The 14,421-nt window shown below is 42.3% G+C and overlaps 1 protein-coding gene across 5 annotated transcripts in view; it reads left to right on the top strand.

The window, feature by feature from the left end:
- Positions 1 to 6,882, top strand: part of CMIP (c-Maf inducing protein) — a 216,633-nt gene extending 209,751 nt beyond the window's left edge. For all 5 annotated transcript variants that reach the window (XM_055000397.1, XM_055000400.1, XM_055000399.1 and 2 more), the window contains 2 exons: positions 842 to 912; positions 4,508 to 6,882. In XM_055000397.1, the coding sequence (XP_054856372.1) occupies positions 842 to 912; positions 4,508 to 4,561 (125 nt within the window). In that variant the 3' untranslated portion in view covers positions 4,562 to 6,882. The remainder of the gene's footprint in view (positions 1 to 841; positions 913 to 4,507) is intronic.
- Positions 6,883 to 14,421: the final 7,539 nt, after the last annotated feature.

Here is a 14,421-nt window from a genome sequence, read left to right as displayed (position 1 = left end):
AGTACTAACCTGGGCTGAACCTGCTTAGCTTCCAAGAACCATTGAGATTGGGCTAGCCTGGGTCAGGGCCAAAATCTTGCTTACTGGGACCCAAATCTGTTGGCTCAGTCATGTGGTTCACACGGAGGCCTTCCATCCATTGTAATTGGTAGGGAGAGAGAAAAAGCAGCAGGCAAGACTTGAAGGCCAGGAGTTCTCACACTGTGCAACAGATTTCTAACACAAACCTTTTTTGTTTTTTGTCGGAGGCTTTCACGGCCGGAGACCGATGGTTGTTGTGGATTTTCCGGGCTGTATTGCTGTGGTCTTGGCATTGTAGTTCCTGACATTTCGCCAGCAGCTGTGACTGGCATCTTCAGAGGTGTAGCACCGAAAGACATTCCATACCCTGGGAAACTCTTCCAGGATGACTCAGCCCAACCCCACCTTCCTGAGTAGATATAAATTACCTGCCAACATCTTTTCCACACTGTGACACTGAGAGATCTCTGTCTTTTGGTGCTATACCTCTGAAGATGCCAGTCACAGCTGCTGGCGAAACATCAGGAACTACAATGTCAAGACCACGGCAATACAGCCCGGAAAACCCACAACAACCATTTTTTTTTGTTTTTGTTTTCCCGTATGATCTCAGAATCTCAAATTGCAATTTTAAAAAAAGTTTCATGGTAGCAGAGAACATTTGGGTAGTGAATGACTTCCCAAGACCAGATCAGTGAGGCATTTAAACCAGCCACCACAATGGATTGGCCCTGATTCACGGTTAGGATGCTTGACTCTATATAGAAGCTTTACTGTAGGCATCTGTCTGTAACAATGTAATATTTGGGTTTTTTCTCAGCTATGAAAAGTCTGTGCAGCCTAAATATGAATAGCACCAAACTTTCAGCAGACACATATGAGGATCTAAAGGTAAGCCACAGTTGTGGGAGGCACAGCTGAGGGGGGGGGGCCTTCCCGTGGAAAGCATCCTGTCTGCCAAGGGCATATATGTTCCTCAGCCCAGGCCAGTGTTCAAATTATGGGGGTATTGTTATGAAGTCCATAAGCTCCATCTCCTGAGCCTAGTAAAGGGGCATCCTTATACTTTTCTTTAACAAAAAAATATCTTAGGGGATGTTATAAAAAGTAGGGGGTGCAGGTGTCCCTTTGTTTTCTTGTAAGCCAAGCTCTGCAGATGACAGCTTCATTCTGCTAATGAAGTTACAAAATGCCACAGCGGCCATGTTGTCATTCTTCCACTGTCAGTGGCTGTGTGATACATGACCTAATCATGCATGCAGCATTTCAGAGACTATTCTCTATATACCTCAGCAAGAAAATGAAGAAGCTCATCTCTTGCAATCATCGGCCAAAGGGTCACACCTTAAGATCATGGCCTGAGGATTCTACCTTCTGTCTTTTAAAATTTTATAACATCTAGCCTGATGAAGAGCTCTGGTGAGCTCAAAAACTTGCACAGTGTTTTGTGCTTATCTGGTGGGTCTAATAAAAGGCATCGTAAAGATTTCGTTCTCTGTTTTAGATTTTGCATGGACCAGTATGGCTGTACAAACTGATTTCTAGTTAAATCACGCCTTCTTAGAAGATGTGGAAAATAGGAAAGAGCAATCTCTTCCACCACTTAAGGATGACTTATTCAGCATATGGGTCGCAGGAAAAGTTGTTGCCCCTTGCACTGATTTGTATGATTTTTTATATTATGTGCTAATATAACATACGGTTTTAATGCAATTTGTATAGAATGGATTTTAATGTGTTTGATTGTTGCTGCTGCTCTGAGCCTACGTGTGGGGAGAACAGGGTACAAATGCAATAAATAAGTCTACATATAAATTTAACAAATTATATCATAAGTAGTAAGCAGTGGCTAATCTATGCAAGGTAATTCATGCCTGTTTTGGTTCCTAAAATGAAATAACCAACATGATGCAAATTCTGCCACTCCCCCAAAGTCCATCACGGTCAGCAGCATGAGCCAGATTTTTCCTTTGTGCCTCTGGCTATGGCAGGAAAAAGCACCACAAACCTGCAACTAACCAGCAGGCTCCACCTGTCCTTCCAGGTCTGCCCTTGATTGCAGGCGCCAGCCTTTTCCAGACCTAATGCCTCTCTCTGAGCCCGCACTCCTTTGAGTTGGGGTGAGGCCAGAGTTAAGTTGTAGAGTGCTGGCTTTGCTTGCAGAAGGTCCCAGTTTTAATCCCCTCCAGGAAAAGGATCTCGGATCGGAGGGCTGGGAAAACTGGAGACCTTGGAGAACCGCTGCCACCTAGAGCTTGACAGTACAAGACTCAATGAACCAGTGGTCTGGTTCTGTATACGGTCCTTTTAGAAGTTTGCAGCATTCAGATGAAGGTTCCTGTGTCCCTGCCCCCAGACTAGAGCAAGGGTCCCCAACATGACGCTCATAGGTGCCACGGCACCCACCAACACCGTTCCTGGCCCCTGCCAAGTGTTTATAGAAATCGGATGGGGCTTTTCTCCAGCAGAGTTCCTGACTGGCCGTTAGAGATCTGATTGACTGTGCAGATTTTTTAAAAACATTGCTTCTGCAACAGCTGCCACTGCAGCCCAAGGATCTCCTCTGTGTGACTGAAGATAAGCTGTGTGTATGCAAGAAAATGTTTTTAAACAACACGTTCATTTTAAAAGACATCCTGTTAAGCAGAGCTTCTGCCTGAAATGTTGAAGAGTTACTATTACAGCTATTATAACCTCACTCCTTGACATTTAGTGGTTGGCTCTGCCTCCTGAGGCCGCCATTTTGTGGTTTATGCCCACCCCCGTTGTCAGAATTAAGGTTCAGAAAGGCTGAGGACCCAAAGTGGCTCCCAAAATAATTTTACATTACAAATACCAACATATCTGGGCTGTCCAAGTCCACCATGCTGACTATTGCAACTCCCAGGCGATGAGTTCTCTGGCTGTTGCTCCTCTTGCCCTAGAGCAGTTCTCCCCTTTGGTCAAAACTGGGCATTGGCATAGAGACTGCATCCCCCCCCCCACACACACACACACTCCATTTTCCCAGGTTACCAGTTTGACATCTGTTGTGGGCAGAAGTCTTGATGAAAATCCAGTTCCTTATGCTGTAGTTTTCTAATCAAATTCTTCAACAGATTTGCAATTTCAGCTCCTGCCACTGTTATCCCAAAAGAGGTATGATAGACCAAAAACAGCTTCTCGCTTAGGGCAGGTTGGATCCAACCAGCTTTTCTGCTGGTGAAAAAGGGACAAAGGGTCCCATTTGTCCACCAAATCTGTCTATGCTGGGGATCCCAGGATGTAATAACAACAACAACAACATTTGATTTTATATACCGCCCTTCAGGGCAACTTAATGCCCACTCAGAACGGTTTACAAAGTATGTAGCAAGGAGCATAATTAGGCAAGATTAAGTGAAAAAGCTGGCAGGAGCCAATCCTATATGTCCTCTTTAGTAAGTCTCAGGCTATTCACCTGAAACTATTTCTGATTTAGTATTGATAAGAATTGTGGAAGCCTGAAGATCAATGCAAAGACGGGGCATACTCTGAACTGGGAGGGTTCCCTGATCGCTTTCCACTATTTTGGGATTTGTACCATCATTCTTTATCCCTATATCACCTGGTCCAGTTTTCCCCATCCCACCTTTGCTTTACAGCCTTTAATGGATTTGCCAGTCCCACTAATCTGGGACTGTGTCTGAACAGGCTGCATGGTAAAAGAGCTTAATCCATCCTTGACTTTCCCTAGGTGTTAAATGAGTGTGTGTATGCATCTACAAAAGGGGAATCTAATAATAACAACAATGAAGACCCAAGAATATGTATTATATCTATAAACTAGTGTTGGAGTAAGCTCACTGAGGCTGCAAATCCCAAGGACATTTTCCAAGAAGTAATCCCCATAAAATAGCATGGGTCTTGCTTCTGAGTAGACCTACTTGGAATTGCCATGTGAGTTGGTTAAGCACCAGCTACAAGTTCTTTGTGGTTATCTAAAAATAAATGACTTCTTCTTTTTGAACCTGTGAAAAACTGCACAAAAATGGGGGGTGAACCCTAACGTCCACAAATAATGAAAAATGAATGAGTACTCTGTTTAGAAAATATGTACAAATATACAGCAGACTATAAATAAAGTCAGTGACTACTCACAAAGAGATATATAAATTGAAAAAAAATATATGAGACCTGGATGGCATCATACAAAAACAGCCACAAATGAAAAAGCCAGAGATCTAATGAGTAGCATGTACGTTACGGCTGCTAACAGAACATTTTTAATGATCGCCTTCAGATAAATAAACGTTATTCTTTTCTTCAGGTATGTGGTGTATGCTTCTTTCTTTCTCGTATAAAACCACCACTGAAATGCAAAGCTGTAAGTAACCAGTTTTTCATAAGGTCATGGCATTATAAAGACCTGAGAGAAAAACTGGCTATGACTTGCCTTTGTCTGGTTACACCGTTTCACAGGTTTGTTTTTTTATTTATTCGGGTATCTTCTCTTTTTTTTGTCCAGGCTAAATTGCCCAACCTGAAGGAAGTGGATGTACGTTATACAGAAGCGTGGTGAAATTTCCCTCTGGCTGTATCTTTGATTTTCAACAAGGAGATGAGACAAGAAGATTTTTGAAACAAAAACAAAAAAAAAAGCAGAGAAATAAAACTTTCAGCTTCTACCTATAGAGAACAGTGAGTTCTGAGGACTTCAATTTTAGGAGCTGTGTTTGTGAGGTAGCAAAGTGGCTTCTGTGTGTGGGAGGGGGGCTTGAAGATGCCCGGATCCTGTCTACTTTTTTCAGCTTCGTACTATGAAATTCAATGTAATTTTAATGGAAAGGAAAGGGGGGAGACAGAAAAGCAAGCTTCTGTAACTGCGAGAAGATTAGAAGAGGGGCGGGGGGAGCCAACAGAACCTGTGCGGATTTTCATTTGCCTTTTTGTGTTTTTTTATGCCATCTGGAAAGAAAAATATTACAAGAATATAAACACCAGTTTTTCTCAGTTTCTGTGGATGGACCTCAGCCTTTAGGTGCTTTTCCATCATTTCCTGCACTTAAGAAAGGGCGGGTGGGGGGGGAGTGAAGTGAAATCAGGAGAAGAAAAAGAACCCTGTGTGACCTGCACCTCTTGCTCTGTCCCTGGCAGTCATTATGCAAAGTAATTTTGTTGTACATAAGATTTACATAATGCACCTATTTAAGAAAATGGTTCACGAATAACAGGTCTGGGACCTGTCTTTTATTTATGAATTGTTAATTCTTTTCTTTTTTCATTTTTTTTTGCATATAGTACTGTATAAACTAGTTTGCTGTCTTATTGTTTGTGTTTTTTTTTAAACAGAAAGCCCTCCTTAAATAATTTTCTTTTAGTAATGTGGACTGTAGTACATATTTTCTGTCCCTGCTACATTTCTTAATTACAAGGGCCTCAAACTTTGTTCAGAGGGAGAAAATTTGCATATAAATACATATATATTCTGTCTAGATAAAAGAGAAAAAGGGGGTGGGCAGTTGGATATGAATTATAAATTACCCAAGATGCACGCTTCCAATCATTCTCAAATTATCTGGGGGTTAGAGAATTAGAGGTGGACAGAAACCACCTCAGGGTTAAGTGTTTAAAAATATATAATAAGTGAAAATCTTAATTTTACCATGAATCTTAAATTGAGCTATCAACTTTGTGTTAGATTTCTTCAGATGTTTTTCTGTTAATGTCCAATATTTCAAAGTCAAATTTGCCCTCCCATGCTGCATTGTGAATGTTCTCTCCTTTCCTCCTCCTTCCCCTGCCTTTTGCTCAAGTTTAGATACATTTGGCACATTCTTTTTGGAAGGCCTAATCACATTTTCTTTACTGATCAATCTCGCTAAGCTCAACCAGAAAATATGACCACTAACCAGGGCTTTTTTTCGGGGAAAAGAGGTGGTGGAACTCAGTGGTGGAACTCAGGACCGCACAATGACGTCACTTTGGGTCAGCTGGAACAAGGGGGGAGTTATTTAAAGTTTAAATTGCCCTTGGTGAAAATGGTCACATGGCCGGTGGCCCCGCCCCCTGATCTCCAGAGAGAGGGCAATCTCAACTCCCCTCTGTCTGGAGATCAGGGGGCAGGGCCACCAGCCATGTGACCATTTTCAAGAGGTGCCGGAACTCCGTTTACCGCATTCCCGCTGAAAAAAAGCCCTGTCACTAACCCTTTCCTTACCTTCCTCCACCCTTGCTCAGCAAAATGATGAAACTGGTTTTAAAACTTGGTTTCTTTTTATAAATATGCTTTTCGGTATCCTCCCCCACAATAAGCATTCTTTGAACACAGCAGCTTTTTTTAAAAAAAATTAAATAAAAATTTTATTTTGTGTTTTCTTTTGAGTTTAGCAGATGTTTTATCCAGTTCTTTGACACCTCAGAGATTTAACATCCAAGCAATGTAATTTTTATACATATATATAAATATATATATAAATATATATTTAATCGTATACAATGGGAAGCGAAGCTTTTGCTGGTTGACTTTTTTTAAAACAAAAAAAAGTGTCACTAGATAGCTTGTTCACATTTTGCGTCTCCCCTATCTCTTGATTCCCTTCCTTTTTTTTCCAAATGGAAACAAAAATGGTTCAAGTCTTAATTCATAAATCGTGCCAGATTATTCTTTTGTCGTTGTTCATTTGCTTTTCTGCCTTACATCCCAAGCTGTACGATAAAACTCAGTGAGGGAAGAAAAGAAAAAAAGAGAGAAAAGAAAAGAAGAGAAACTAATGCCAACATTTTATCCTTAGCACTGTTGCTTTTACCGACGGTTTACTACTACTGTTCTGTAGCTGTGTACAAAGAGATGTGAAATAATTTCAGGCGAGAAAAAAAAATAAACTGTAAGTGAATACCTTTTAGTGGCATGCATTGTGATTTCTTTCTCTGAAAGTGCTGTTGTGCTGTTTTGCGTTGCTAGGTATTTGGGAAATAGATTGGTCTTGAAGGTTCTCAACACATTCTGAAGTAAAGTAGATCCGGCTAGCCCTGTAAACTGTCCAGATGAAAGGCCATTTGGGAAGCCATATTTAAACCTGTGTGAGCAAAGCTAAGCTTGGTTTTCAAACCTTCCTCCTGCCATTTGTATCTCCAAGCCAAATGTGGATTTAACCCCTATTTAATGTTCGTATGATGCAATAAACCCACCTTTCCTTCAAGAAACTCAAGGTATCATATATGGTTCCTTCCTCCATTTTTTCCTCATAACGAACCTACCAGTTAGACTAGGCTGAGAGAAAATGAGCAGCCAACATTTATCCAGTATTCTTCAGTTTTAGCCCCGTGTCTTCTTAGTCCAGCAATTTAGTCACTGCATTGCATCGTCTCGTCAAGGATGAAGAAGCAAGTTATAATTTCACCCTGCTCATTAATTGCGTTGAGAATGAGGTAGAGGTCAAGCAGTACTCCTTCCCCTTCCAAATTTAGTTTCTTATGCGCCCCCCACACCATTTATATATTTGATTTACTTCATTTATACCTCCCCGTTCTCCCCAGTGGGGACTCAAAACAGCTTACCTCACTCCTCCGTTTTATCCTCACAATAACCCTATGAGGTAGGAGAGGCTGAGAGTATGTGACTGGCCCAAGGTCACCCAGTGGCCTTCTGTGGCAGAATGGGGATTTGAACCTGTGTTTCCCAGGTCCTTGTCTGACGCTCTAATCACTGCACCACATTGGCAATCGTATCCTGGTGCTGTAGGCGTGGCATCACTCCCCTCAGACTATTCCACACATCCATTACGGTGTCTCTGTTCATGGAAGCCCGACGATGCAGTATCGTGGTGGTGAGCAAGTGTTGCCCACATGACAGCCTTGTCCCCAAGAGGAGAGCTTTAGTTTTCTCAAACCAAATGAAAAGCATCCATTATATAAGTACTACTTTATATATATATATATAGAGTTTCTTCAAATTTATGTTTTATATATTTAAAATATACCTTATTGCCTCAGGCTAGAGATGTGAAGCACCCACCCCCAAACAGAAAAATTCAAGGAGAAAGCTAATGTTTTTGTTGAGAAATTTTATGGATGACCGAAAACTACTATGAAATATTTCATCTTGTAGAATGGTGAAATTCTTCTTAAGGCAAGCTTTTTCTGCCTTTGAGTGTATAACATGAAAAAAGTACTGAGTCTTTTTCAATTTTTCCAGTGGAAAAAATGGGAAAATTTGGGGAACATTGAAAAAAAATATTTTTTTTGCAATGAATTAAAGATAATGTCTCACTCCAAATGTGCAGTGTGAAAAATGTTATGAAAGACAGCATTATACCGCATTATATAATGATAATTCCCATGTATACTGTAGAAATATACAATATATTCAAGAATTGGGGGGCGGGTAAATGTAAATGGTTTGGCAACAATTTAATATGCTATAATGTGTTGAGTGATAACACACTATTAAAGTGTTCAGTGTTTTCAATGTTAAAAAATTTAACGTAACATCGAAATATGCTAGTAGCCCTTACCTGTTGTGACTATGTGAGAGATTCTACCCAAATTGTATTTTATTTTATTTACTACAGAACCTGTCTTCCCCTTCAACTTACATTTTTCCTACCTCACAGATGGCAAAAATTAATGCTACTTGTATTATGGCAGCATAGCATGTAGCAATTTGTAACTCCCAAATATTGGGTATACTTACAATTTTTCTTACAGAAAATGAAGATATTTATAATTTTAAATCCCATGAATATGACAACTAGTACAATTTTTACTAACTAATATATAAATGATGCAGAAGTTTAGATTTGAAAGGAAAGTAGGCATTTGCGTATAATAATAGTAATAGTAGTAATAATATTTGATTTATACACCACCCTTCAGGACAACAACGCACACTCAGAGCGGTTTACAAAGATTGTTATTATTATCCCCACAACAGTCACCCTGTGAGGCAACAGGGGATGGACTTCCTGCAGACCTTCTGCTGACCCGGAAGTGGTGATTTGTTGGCCCAGAAGTAACATTTTCACGAACCAAAATGAACCGATTCATGAACCGGGGCAGGTTCATTAAAGTTTGTGGTTCGTGGTTCATGAAACGTGACGAACCACGAACCGCATGGTTCATTTTTTTCTGGTTCATGCCCATCTCTATGTGTGACTGACCCAAAGTCACCCAGTGAGTTTCCATGGCAGAGCGGGATTCAAACCTGGTTCTCCCAGATCGTAGTCTGTCACTACACCATGCTAGCTGTCACAGTTGTGCCCAGAATTATTATTCTTGGTTGTGCAAGAGTTAACAAAATGTTTGAAAAATGGGACAAAATGATATGGACTTGCTTTGTTATAGATCTTAGTGCTAATAGGATGTTTGCTATGGAACAGCTAAAGTGTTTATCAAAAAGGATATTTAGGATTTCAAAATAATCAACAAAAACACAATTAAAATCATGTGTTTGCCTTGATCATGGGTTTAGCCACAAGAGATGGCAATACTCCAGTGAGAACCTGTTTACAGTGTGGCTTCTTTCTTAACTTCTAATTGTTTTAACATAATACTGAGCATACAACTTTCTCATTTGGGGATATAACATGGGGATGCCCAAATATATACACATAGAGGCGATGTTCCAGAAGAATCCAGTGCTCAAGTGAGTCAGTGTTAGAGACAAGAATGAAATTTTGGCACAAATACAACATTTGCCAAGGATTTGGCTCTGAGTTTTGTACATCTCACATTTGAACATTCCTCTTTTCTTAAAAAAAATAACTCTTGTTGATTAGTGTTAAGGCATTTAAGTAGAAATGTAACATTTGAATGTTCCAGTGATCCAGGGTGGGGCAGTCACAATTAACCAACCAAATAAATAACGTGAAGAAGCTCTTCCCTGGAGAAGGTCAGGGTTGTTAATGTTTTTGATGACTCCTAGCGGAAGGGGCTTTTCCCTCAAGGTGGTTTTTAACTTCACTCCCTGAAGAGCGCAGTGACTCCTTTTCTCTATAGTTTTTATTCTTCTAACTGTGCCTCATTCAAGGGCCTCTCAGGCAGTATTTTCTTTCAGCCGCTGTTAAGAGCCAGGGTTGGGTTCATCCCTTGGAGGTGAGCCTCCCTTTCAAAGTTCTTTCCCAGGGGGTGCGGGAGGTAGGCTGCAGGGGTTCTGTGCTTCAGCCAGTTTCCCCCCATTGCTTTCTCTGAGGCAGTGGGAGCAGCACTGGCTGCAACAGAGGCACCCCAACCAACATCCTGTTGGATGAAGTGGCCACAAAGAGGCCAAGCCTAGGAAGGTTGCCCTCATTCTACCCAAAATTGGGGTGGAGGGGCAGGTTTCAGGGCTTAATTAATTCCCGCTTGTGTTCCTTGCTTCCCTCTTGCCATTGTTGTCTGGGCCGGGTAGGCAGGGCCATAGATAGGCAAGACAGAGAGGGCCACATATCCCCATTAAGGCCAGGGTAGGAAAGAGGCAAGATGGTGGGGTGCATTCGGCTGGGCAGTTCTGGTGCATTGTAGGATTTGGAGAAGGGAGGGCCTTTCTCCTTCTGGTTTTTCCCCTCCCCCTCTTAGGGAACACAAACACCTTTCCTTTATGCAGGAAAAACCCAGGGGACTTGCCAATGCCCTTTTATCAGGCAAAACCATTAAACTTAACCTTCTCTGGATTAAAGGAGAGTTGCAGAAGATCAGCATCTCTATTAGTACAGCACAGAGGAAACGGACACAAGCGTAAGTCTAGAAGTTGGTCCCAGTGGGCTTTCAGATCTGCTGGGTAGGGGTAGAGGCATGTCCAATCCTCCAGACCTACCAAGTAGGTCTGCCAGGGAAGTCCACCACCTGAGATCCCAGAGGAGTTGGTTAGGGAGTAGAAAGGACAGTTTATGATGGTGGACTATCTTGTACTGGAAAATCAGCAAGCTATGTTGTAAGGGACAGGCATGATGCATGGCCCAGGGAACCACGTTCTGACAAGACACTCACATGTCAAGGAGACTTGCCATAATCACAGTGTTCTTGTGGGATTTTTGACTTACCTCTTGGGCCTGTGCCTTCATCTTGAGTTGCTGTTACTGGGACAGAAAAAACATGTCCAGAGAGGAATCCAGAGCAACCCCCATATGAACAATATGCTGAGAATGGGCCAGTCAGCTTTTCTTCTGGTTGATTACAAAGCCATGGGACTGAAGGCAGGCCAGCCCCTGGTGGAAGGAAGAGGATCTGATGAGAATGTCATCCAGGTATGGAAAAATTGACAATTGCTGCGCCCACAACAGGGCCATCAGGAAAACCAGCACTTTTGTGAAGCCTTCAAGACCATCTGTAATCTAAAAGGGAGCACTTAGTGTCAGTCCTAGGGTGGCAGTCCCTGACAGTTAGACCCCCAAGCCCCTCACAGCAAGCACGCAGGTGCATTGGTTGAAGAAACTTTATTCAGAGATCTATTCAGTTCAGGTGTACACTCGTAGGTAGAAGCTGGCAGAAGTGATTATTCAAAAAATAGGACTACTGATTATAGGGGACATTCTCCCGCCCTTTGGGCCGTTTGCATTCAGGAGCAAAAACCCAAAAAGTTACATGGAAACAGATTAGTCTAGACAAAGCACAGAGTGGAATCCTTCCCTCCTGTGAAAAGATACATTTCAATCCGCAGTTGCAGCTCTGGTTCAAGGATACTCAGAAGTGACAGCGCATATTTCTTAGAGAGAACAAAGGGGCCACTGGCTCCTCCGGAAATTAGTATTAGCAGCTTAGACTCCCTCAGGTGATTTTTATAAAATGCATAAAATACAGTATTTAACTTTGCCATTATATCAGTATAAGAATATGTAGTGTAAGATGCAGAACACAACAATGGCATGGATGCTCTCAGTATAATATGCAGAACACAACAATGGCATGGATGCTTGCATACATGACACTTAGTACTGAGAGTGATGCCACCCATAAGCCAAAGAATCAGGATATGCAGGTAAGCCAGTTTCCACCAGGTCCACTAAGGTAAAGAAATCCCTTTTAGTAGATTCCAGCCATTATTGAGCTGAGGTTCTCCAATCTGAAGTGTTTTATTTGTCTGTTCCGCCATTTCAGATTGAGAATTGCCCAAACATCTCCATTTTTCTTTAGAACTAGATAAAGGATGTCTAACGGCTTCTGGGAATTGACCCTATTTTTAGGAGATGGTCTGTGACTTAAGAGTCTCTCTACATGAGACACCTCGTGTAAGTGTAGAGAGATGCAACGTTAGCTGAGAAGAGTATGCTGCAAGAGCCGGTGGAGATTGCTCCTCAGGAGGTTTGTTAATTTCATTTTCGCCTTCCCCCCCCCCACAAGGCTCTGTCAATTTCACCTGTCCAATCTAAAAATGTGTGGGATTGCAACCAGAGGGCAACGAGGAATGGAAATGGGCTGGAGCTGCCTTCCAGAGCCGGGCTTGGACCTGGGAAGTAAAAAAAAAAGAACTTCGCTCTTTTTTTTACTTCCCAATAACAGTCATGTGAAGTTGGTTTGGCTGAGTGCGTGCCCAAGGTCACCCAGAGCCAAGCTACAAGTGATGAATGACACTTGCCTGGCAAGTGAACAGACTCACGTGTATTCCTCCCTGTTCACTTGCCATTCACTTGCGCACTTGTCATTTGTCAAGTGGAGCACAAGTGGAGCACAAGTGAACAGGGAGGAATACACATGAGTCTTTTCACTTGCCAGGCAAGTGCCATTCATCACTTGTAGCTTGGCTCCCAGTGATCTTTCATGGCAGAGTGGGGATTTGAACCTGGGTCTCCCAGACCTTATTCTGACAATGTGACCCGTACTCCACACTGGTTCTTAGTATTCCCCGTTTCATCTTTTCTATGAACAGAAGATGCAATCCCCATGCAGAAGAGCGCCTTTTGATCTAACCCATACTTTTTGAGAGCATCTTTTTATACCACAGAACAACTACGGTATTCTTGTCCATTACTCTCTCTCCCCCTCTCCCTCCCCCCCCTCTCTCTGCAAACAAATGTGTGCCTTTGGCATGCCTTCCTGGTACATAGGCCCATTTTAAGCATTTATATTGGGGTAGACACATGACAAACAGCAGCACATCAGGTCAGGTTCTCTGCCCATGGGGTCAGGGCAAGCGCCTGAGGTGCTGGCAGCAATCCCATCTTGTCTGTTCTTGTTCCTGGTTTGTCTGGCTGAGGATAGGTTTCCTTTCCTCTTTTGTTTGCTGGCATCCCAACACCTTTACAGGTAGATGCTGCAGGGTTTTTGGCACCCAGGCCACATTAGTTGCCTATATGTGTGTGTGTTGTCAAGTCACAACCGATTTTCAAGGCAAGTGAGGAGCAGAGGGGTTTGCCATTGCCTTTGTCTGCACAGCAACCCCAACTCTGCTCAGTGATCTCCCATTCAAGTACTGACAAGGACGGACCCTGCTTAGCTTCCAAGATCAATTGATATGAGGCTATACCATGCCACCTTCCCTTCAACAGGTTGCCTCCCTTTGCTCTATAATGATAGCAGTTCAGCCTGTAGTTGCAAAGGGTAGACCAGGCCTGAGGCAGAACCTCTGAGGGCAAAAGCATCCCCTCTGTAAATGACAGCCTAGTATTTGTACTGACTCTTGAACGTGACCCACGCGGAGTCACTTTTGGATCTGCATCCCTCGCAAAGAGGTCTGAGGACTTGTGCATCGTGATGAGCCAGGTGGTAAACATGATCCGTATGCTACAAGGCTGCCACTTCAGTGTTTGTTCTGAACAGAGAGTTGGGGGTGGGGTGGAGAGTGTCACACTTGAGGTTACTGCTCCTTTCAGCCTCAAAGGCAGTGACGTCATAGTTGCCATAGTGACCAAATCTTCTCCTCCGCTGCCAAGGAAACAGATGCAAGTGAGAAGTGCCGGCATCACCTTCTGGCACAGACCATGGCGGGCTTATCTGTTGGAAAGCTGGCCTATTCTTCTGGTTCCCTTTTTTTATTAACCCAAACCAGAAAGTGCAAAAACATTTCTCACATGGTCAGGAGCTCCCTATATACATCGGCACGATATGAAGCATAACAACCCTGTGTTTCCTAATTGGTTAAATGAATGAATGAAGTTTGAACATGTTTAACCAAACACAAAGGTAAGTCAGCTGTCAGATGCCGTCAAATATTGAAGGCTGCGTGTTGGAAACTGTCAAAATATTGACAGTAATTTAAGAATCTTCATGTGTCTGATGTTAAATATAAGATATTTTGCTATTAAAGAATCACAAAGGATTTTTAAAGAATTAAATTCAAGAAATCATTTCTGTATTGTATTCAGAACATGTATAAACTGTCATAAATTGGATTACATATAGAAACTGTGGAGGAGGTGGAAAGGAATCCCATCTCATTGCGAAAGGACCCAGTGGCTATGGGGGATGTCTGTGAAGAGGGAAACTATTTAAAGTGGCTTGTGTCTTCCACCAACTGACCTAGAAGGA

This window comes from Eublepharis macularius, chromosome 16, assembly GCF_028583425.1.
Source record: "Eublepharis macularius isolate TG4126 chromosome 16, MPM_Emac_v1.0, whole genome shotgun sequence".
NCBI lineage: Eukaryota > Metazoa > Chordata > Lepidosauria > Squamata > Eublepharidae > Eublepharis > Eublepharis macularius.
The sequence above is the reverse complement of the archived record's forward strand: the minus strand, read 5'-3'. Positions and strand labels throughout refer to the sequence as shown.